General features: G+C 35.8%; 1 protein-coding gene across 1 annotated transcript in view; it reads left to right on the top strand.

Annotated features, from left to right (window-relative positions):
- Positions 1–8,829, top strand: part of capn12 (calpain 12) — a 34,387-nt gene that overhangs the window by 15,890 nt on the left and 9,668 nt on the right. Inside the window, exons 11-20 of the mRNA XM_016445564.1 lie at positions 711–722; positions 823–1,025; positions 1,146–1,182; positions 1,297–1,371; positions 1,472–1,517; positions 2,391–2,452; positions 2,994–3,062; positions 3,367–3,445; positions 3,567–3,683; positions 6,806–6,858. Of these exons, the coding sequence (XP_016301050.1) occupies positions 711–722; positions 823–1,025; positions 1,146–1,182; positions 1,297–1,371; positions 1,472–1,517; positions 2,391–2,452; positions 2,994–3,062; positions 3,367–3,445; positions 3,567–3,683; positions 6,806–6,858 (753 nt within the window). The remainder of the gene's footprint in view (positions 1–710; positions 723–822; positions 1,026–1,145; positions 1,183–1,296; positions 1,372–1,471; positions 1,518–2,390; positions 2,453–2,993; positions 3,063–3,366; positions 3,446–3,566; positions 3,684–6,805; positions 6,859–8,829) is intronic.

Genomic DNA, 8,829 nt, shown 5'->3' with positions numbered 1-8,829 from the left:
CTCAGATTTTTGAGCCAAGTGGATTTTGAATGCAGCTTCCAAAAGACAAAAAAATAGCCGATTAATTTTTTCTATATTTAATACAATCACACCGGCGTGATTATAACGTTTAGTGCATCATATCATCAGCTGCTAAATTCAAATGTGCGTTCGCTGGCTGGCGCCTGCCAGATACAGATGCGTTTTTACAGCACTGCGCATTAACCAATCACACACGATGCTGTTGAGCTTATGAATGCAATGACCAATCAGAAGTGTTCAGATGAGTCATCGCTAAAATGCCAGCAATTTCTTCACTCGCTCGCTCACTGAATACCTCTTTCTGGCGAATTCTCTCGTCAGAAACAACAAAGTGCAAATGTTTGTACGAATCTGTAAGAAATTAATCTCCCCCCCCCCCCCCCCAACTCGTGCCCCCTCAAAAATAATGAGTATTGCAGAAGTACCCTGTATAGGCTCATACATATACTGTCACATGTTGTGTTTTGTGTGAAGGCTAATAATAAAAACATTTTAATAATAAAATCCAAATTATTTAATAATTATACAATAAAAATTATACATTTTAATGTGGGAGGGACAAATAAACAATTAGCTCAATTTTCATCTTTGTAACTTTAGCTTTTTTATTTGTTTAATGTATATTTTAAATGTTTTTTTTTTCCATTGCAAATTTCTCTCTTGACTTATCTCCTCCTTGTCTTTTTCAGGTTCCCCCTGAGGTGAGCAACTGACTGAATAACAGCTAGCAGCATTAAAATACAGACCTTTGAAATACAAACACATGCACACACTTTCACATTTTTCTACCTTTAACTGCAGGACAAACCAGGATCTCTAGACCAGCCATTCTTCTCCAACAACAGTCCAGTTGCTCGCTCTGGAAAGTACCGTAGCATTAGGAGCGTGTGGCGGAAGGTGCACCTAGAGCCTGGCAGTTATGTCATCCTAGCCTCCACCTACAGGCCCAACCAACAGGGGGAGTTCTTCCTCCGTGTTTACACCAAAACCGGCAACATACAGGGGTACAAAGAATGAAAAATGTCTAATTTCTATCAGTTCTCTGTTGTGATTGTGGCACCGTGCTTTTTGCAGTATGTCTGTCCAGCGGTTAACCATAAAAAAGTTTCAAATCTGCTTTACAGGTTCCAGGATTTCCCCTGCACCAACAACTACTCTGTGGTAAGACATCTACTGACTGAAATGAGAAAGAAGAACAACTGTCTATGTGTGTAAATATGATATTAAATATTTATGTTGCTCTCTGTATGTACATGTGTGTTTGTCATTCCACAGATGGTAATGTCAAAGCCAGTCTTACCTGAGGATCAGTTTAGAGTCCAGAAGTGGTTTGACGAAAAAGCTGGATCAGTAAGTCACATTCTAGAGTGGAAAAGATTTGTGGGCATCTGATGAATCATTGAAGAAAGCAGACATCTCTAACTATGTCTTTATGTTTTTCACTTTCCAGGATGACAGAGTGAATGCTGTGCAGTTCATGAACCTGGTGAACTCAGGTCTGGATGTACACATTTAGCACAAGCTGTCACCACAGTGATTGTTCACAATATTTAAGCAAACATACTTAATGTACCACAAATGGCCACAAGGTGGAAGTATTATGTAGCTTCCCTTACTATAAATCTACTTGTAGGCAAGTAGAAGAAAAACATAAAAAACAAAAGTAAATAAATACTAGTACTGTATAAAAATATGGTTATATAATAAAAAAAAATTATATATAATACAATGATTTACACTCACAATATTAACATCATATCAGTGGCCTAAATTTTATATTTAATGGATCACCATGTGATAATACATGACCCACTAATACATTTGTTTCATACTACGTATAGTTCAAATCTATTACTTTATTTACTGAAATATCGCTCGAGACGTACTGATATAAAAATTATAATTAAACTTTATTTGGAGTACTACCTGTGCACAATGCACATTTCTTAATATTAAGCCTAAAATGTGTTTTAATGTAACTTTTGATGAGGATTTATTATGATCTTTGAATAATATCGGTCTTTAAATGCAAGATATTTAAAGTTTACCTGAAATATACTTGCAATAGTTCCACTTTAGCATAATCAAATATACTTAAATATATCTTTAGTTGGACTACTTCCGCACAATTAAAGTGCATTAAGTACAAAATTAGTTGTTTCAGTTTACAGTATACCAGTTTAGCATACCAAAAGTACAGTGCATACCAAAAGTGCAGGGTATTTATATTTATATTAAGTACATAAATATGTAAATGCATTTGTAGTATACTTACTTAACATTAAATAAATGTATTTCAAATACATTTTAGTATATTTCGTTTTCACTATAGGGAGGTTTCACTTGTTTGTGTTTTAATTGTGTTTTAGTGTTGGAAAAAGACTATGAACTTCCACTGGAGACCTGCAGACAGCTCATCTTTGGGGAAGACGTATCCTTCTTCCACTTTATTTATATTATATTTTTAAGAAATTAATATTTTTATTCAGCAAGGATGCATTAAATTGATCAAAAGTGACAGTAAAGACTGTTAAATTGCATAATAAATCTCAAATACATGATGTTCTAACTTTTTATTTAACAAATAATTTCGCAAAAGATGCATCACCGTTTCCACAAAATATTAAGCAGCACAGCTGTTTTCAACATTAATAATAAAAAAGTTTCCTGAACAGCAAATCAGCATATATAAAAGATTTCTGAAAGATCATGTAGCACTAAAAAATTTAGTAATTGCCATCACGGCAATAAATGACATTTTAACATATATTAAAGATAGAACACAGTTATTTTAAATTGTAATAGTACATCACAATATTACAGTTTTTACTGTATTTTTGTTATCAAATTAATGCAGCCTTGATAAGAATAAGAGACATTTAAACAGCAGCATGCTATTTTACTTGGGGGGAAAAAAATACATGTATATTTTTCTTCCATTCTTGGTTAATATTCTTAACGGTTGTGTGTAGACTGGTGGCAGAGGCCGTCTGAGCAGAGCTCAAGCAGAGAAGCTGCTCACCTCCCTACGCAATCTGCAGGTATCTTAGTTCTCATGCGTGAAAAGGTCACTCTCAACTTTGGCACAGTGTTAGAAAGAGCAGTGAGGACACTGAGCTGTGACAATTATCAGGTTGTGTTAGGTTACATGGAGCTCGTCTTGCACAGACCAAAAGACCTTGAAATGTTGTTGCTGTTGTTGTTTACCCTGTTTATGAACTCATTTGCCTTAGTGCTCTGTGCCAGTGTCGTATTGGAGCGAATTCCCAAACACTGGCTTCCTTTCAAGAAAGCATGGAGAAATTATTGCTTGATATTACAATTCATGATTTTTTTCCCCCGCAGTCTATCTTTTTCCAGTTTGATGAGGATTCATCAGGAACCATGAGTCCATTTGAACTCAGTTTGGCTCTGAATGCTGCAGGTGATCACATACATACGCAAACACCACTGTGTTAATATACAAAGGGAAAGTTAGAGTCTCTACACTCCTCTGCAGCACTCACGTTCCCTCCCCCTCCTTCTGTGTCTGTTTCTGCCCTCAGGTGTGGAGTGTGACAATGTTGTGGTACAGTTGTTGTGGGAGAGGTTTGGCGCTGGTGAACAATACCTGCCTTTCTATGGCTTTGTGTCTTGTGTTGCCAGACTGCAGGTGCTCTTTGGTAAGTGCATGACCAGAGTGTTCTTCCTATCCATTTTGCAACACAGAAGTAAGCTTTTTTCTGTGAATGTGCGAGACTTCTGATTCATTAGCCACTATAGGTGCTAAATTACTAGAACAATAACAAAGTACCAAGGTGAAAAAACAGTACACTTCCATAATGTACTTAAAGTGCTCTATTTTCATGTACAAATTTTGTACTTAATATACTAAAAATGATTATTTAGTACTTCCTAAGATGAACTTAAGATCATCTAAGTGTACTCAACTGTGCTATTTTGGGACACCATGAATATGAACTCAAATGCGCTTTTAACATACTATCTCTGTATTTAAACATTTTATTTAGTCACCACTTGTAGTACACTTGAGTGTAATAGTGTATGAAAGATTGGTTCAAGTGTACTACAAATTATAATAATTAATAATAACTAATTATAAAAATTAAAATAATAACTAATTATAATTTTTATATCAGTAAGTCTTGAGCAATATGTCAGTAAATATGTTAATAGATTTTAAATATACTTAGTATGAAATAAATTTATTTTAAATGTATTACTTTTTTACTAGGGAAGTAATGCTTTTTTCAGCAAGGATGCATTAAAACTGATCAAAAGTGACAGTGACGAAATTTATAAAGTTACAAAAGATTTCTATTTCAAATAAATGCTGTTCATTTGAAAGTTCTATACATCAAAGAAATCTATATCATGGTTTCCACAAAAATATTAAGCAGCACAATTGTTTTTAACATTGATAATAATATTTAAGAAGAAATGTTTCCTGAGCACCAAATCTGCATATTAGAAGGATTTCTGAAGGATCATGTGACACTGAAGACTGGAGTAATGATGCTGAAAAATCAGCTTTACCATCACAGGTGTAAATTCGATTTTAAAATATATTCAAATAGAAAACAGTTCTTTTAAATTGCTGTAATATTTCACAAAATTACCATTTTTACTGTATTTCAAAATAAAATAATTGTGGCCTTAGTGAGCATAAGAGGCTACTTTTAAAAGCATTAAAAAAAAAACTTACCAAACCCTTTACAGATCTTCTTTATGCACCAAGAGCTTGTAACACTCCAAAGAGAAAGGAAAATTTGAAATTGCATCATATGACCCCTTTAATGCATAAAAGCAATTCACATTTAAATACCATTCAGTTCTCATTCAAACCAACAATCGGAATGAGGAAGAAACACGATCTAAGTGACTTTGACCATAAAATGATTGTTAGTGCAAGACAGAATGGTTTTAATTTTTCAGAATCTGCTGATCTCTGACTGATTGTGCACATCAGTCTGTAGAGAATGGTGTAAAAAGCACAAAAGCATCCAGTGAGTGGCAGTGCTGTGGACAAAAATGCCTTGTTATTCAGAGAGGTCAGAGGGGAAACCAGACAGGTTCAAATGGAGAGGAAGGTGGCAGTAACTGAAATAACCAGGCGTTACAGCAGCGCTGTGCAGAAGAGCTCCTCTAAACACACAGCATGTCAGATGTGGCAGTGGATGTGCTACAGCTGCAGCAGGCCATGGGTTCCACTCCTGTCAGCCAAAAATAGGACACTGAGGCTACAGTGGGCACAAACTCCCCAAAACTTGTCAGTAGAAGACTGGAAAAACATTGCTTGGTCTAAAGAGTCCATTCCTTCTGTGACATGCAGATGAAGGGGTCAGAGTTTATCGTAGACAGTGTGAATCCATGGATCCAACCTGCCATCAAGTGGGAGGTCCAGGTCTAGAATCTCTGAGCATCTTGTTGAATCCATGTTATGATGAATTAGGACATTGTGAGGAAAATAACACACAGAATTTTATATTTTAAAGGAATAGTTTACCCAAAAATGAAAATTTGCTGAAAATGTACTCACCCTCAGGCCATCCAAGATGTAGATGAGTTTGGTTCTTTATTGGAGCAGATTTGGAGAAATTTACCATTGCATCATGTACTCACTATTGCAGTGAATGGGTGCCGTCAGAATGAGAGTCCAAACAGCTGTTAAAAACATCACAATAATCCACAAGTAATCCACACTGTTCCAGTCCATCAGTTAATGTCTTATCAAGTAAATAGCTTGAAGTGTTTGTAAAAAAAACCAAAAACATCAAACATCATTTTTAAACTTCAAACCATTGCTTCCTGCTAAAATATGAGACCACATCTATAACATTGTTTTCTCCTGCAAAAAAGTTAGTCTGAATCAGGGAAGAAACATGCACAGATCAAGCACCGTTTATTAGTGAAAACCATCCAAACTAGTTTTAAACAAATATATAGGTCGATTTTGATGTAAGAAGACAACAGTGTTTTTCACTGAAGAAAGTGTTACTATGGATTACAGACTATGGATTATGAATTATGATTACGAATTATGGATTTTGGCAATAACCAAGCGATGGTTTAAAGTTAAAATGCTTTAATGATGAATTTGTTTCTCACAAACACACTGCTATTCACTTGACTTTAACTGATTGATTAGAGTCGTGTGGATTATTGTGATGTTTTTGTCAGCTGTTTGGGCTCACATTCTTACGGCACCCATTCACTGCCAAGGATCCACTGGTGAACAAGTGATGTAATGCTAAATTTCTCCAAATTTGTTCCGATTAGGAAACATCTTTGAATGACCTGAGTAAATTTTCAGCAAATTTTCATTTTTGGGTGAACTATTCCCTTAAGCACTGGAATGTCACTCTTTATATCACACAGAAGCAAAATAATAAAAGAATCACAAACATCTCTTTGAATCAATTCAGAAAGAGTTAGAGAAAAAAATCATCGGTTAATGCACAAACACTACTCATGCTATAAATTACATTTCCTGTATTACTCATTATTAGAAAGGTGTACCTTTTAAAGTGTCCACTGATTATATGTACCCATTTTGTTATTTATTATTTTTGTTAGATTGTATTTGTTATGCCCATTTACATATGGTTATCACGATCTGATTCTAGTGTGAAGGTAAATATAATTGTGTTGCACTGCATCTCATCATGCTGTTTATTGGCATGCCTAAACGCTGTTGAGATGTTCATGACATCATTAGCATAGATGTGAGAGTCTGTAAACATGTTAATTGGAAGGATTCAGCTTGCCGATTGTTTCTCCTCAGATCTTTTTGAGTCGGAGACCAACCCAGAGGTGAAGGACAAGGGCATCAACGCTGTAAGATCTTTTTTGTCAAAATCTGCTAATTTCTTTCCATCTCTTAACACCCTCTGACTAATGTTAAAATGATTAACGCTTATTAAAAATATCACTGCGTGTCCAGCTATAGTCAAGAGAAATTTGATATAAATGTCCTTCACAAAAAGTGTCATTTTAAAGGGGTTGTTGATTGCGATTTCACTCTAATCCTGTTCCTCGCGTCCCCCTGCTCTGCACACGCTCTGCATCTCTCTCTCTCACCTGATCATCAGCTCCAGTAAACTGTTCTAATTATACAAGTGTATGGAAAGACAGATATTTTTCACATAGCTATGAGAAGCATTAAACATGGACGCGCATGCGGTTGCTGTACTGTATTAAAGCTTTAATCGGGATGAAACCATATATTAAAAGCTAACAGAAGCAGTAGAATTTACAACAGCATATCTAAAAGTATGAGACAACAACAAACAAAAAACATAGGCCTACCATTAAAAGCCGTGCTTGCACAGGTTCTGCACGATCCTCTTCAATAATATCCTCTGCTTCTCAATCGGGCCCAAACTGATAAGCGATATTAACGACACCGTTGTTTACAATACAACCAGAGCACATGCCGCTGAGGTGAGGAGCGGGACGTTTAGACGAGCACTAGAGGCGGTTTAGCCAATCACAACACACTGGGCTAGCTAACCAATCAGAGCCCATCGCTTATTTCTGAGGGCGGGGCTTCATAAAAACAGGAAAAGATCAGCCCGTTTCTCAGAGAAGGGACAGAGCGGTGTGGAATAAAGGTAAATTATGTGAAAAATAATGCGTTTTTTTTTTAAACGAAGCATTAACACATGTTAGACCACAACCCATAAACACAATCAAGCCTATAAAAAACCCAGTGAACCACCCCTTTAAATGTACACTACCAGTCAAAAGTTTTTGAACAGTAAGATTTTTTTGGTTTTTAAAGAATTCTCTTCTACTCACCAAGCCTGCATTTATTTGATCCAAAATATAGCAAAAGCAGGAATATTGTGAAATACTTTTACTCTTTAAAATAACTGCTTTCCATTTGAATATTGTCACACCCCATTGGACTTTTGTGTTTTCTTCCCCCATGTGCTCTGTGTGACCTAGTTTTCCCTCATGTTTGATTGTGTCATTTAGTTCAGGTGTGTGTCGTTAATTATCTTCATTTGCCTCAGTATTTAAAGTGTAGTCTTTCCTGTTTTCCCTCGTCTGGTATTGATGTGATTGAGAATGTTTCCCTACGTGTGCTCCTGCCAGTCTGTCCTGGATTTACCAATAGACTATTTGCGTTTATCTTCATCTTCTTCGTGCGTTTATATCACCGTAGCATGACAAATATATTTTAAAATGTAATTTATTACTGTGATCAAAGCAAAATTTTCAGCATCCTTACTCCAGGGCTGCGTTCAGCCCTGACAGAAACGGTGCAAAACGTTTTTTAAACGGAAACAGTGGTGCGTTGAACACCCTGTTCTAATGACGCAAGAGTTGCAACTATGGCAGCTGAGAAGGCCATTCTTTGTGTTCTTTTTGAAGAATTTTCGGAGCCTGATGAAATTGGTATAAATGCGTGTTTAATACTGCAAAATACGCTCAATGTTACAGTCACTGCCCTTGCCGTCCAGAATAAAAGAGAACATCCCAATCGAGTGAAGGGATTTGTGGAAACTGTGGTTCCTAATTATTGTGATCCAACATTTGCCTCGCATTTCAGAATGAAAAGACAAACATTTCAGGTGAAGGATAATCCACTTCTTTCCTCCGAGACTGTGTTATGATCTATATGACCTTATTATTTTTATTGTGAGTATTAGGCTTATCATTATTGCTGATCACTGTTGTTGTGCTATGATATTGTAATATATACCATTATATAATCAGAGGGGTATAGAAAAGTTTATGAAAGTGTCACTCCATAATACAATAGCAAAATATATAAATATGTATAGTATTTTTATGTTACAT

The sequence above is a fragment of the Sinocyclocheilus anshuiensis genome, unplaced genomic scaffold (genome assembly GCF_001515605.1).
Source record: "Sinocyclocheilus anshuiensis isolate Anshui unplaced genomic scaffold, SAMN03320099.WGS_v1.1 scaffold367, whole genome shotgun sequence".
NCBI lineage: Eukaryota > Metazoa > Chordata > Actinopteri > Cypriniformes > Cyprinidae > Sinocyclocheilus > Sinocyclocheilus anshuiensis.
Note: the sequence above shows the minus strand (reverse complement) of the source record. Positions and strands in the feature narration are given on the sequence as shown.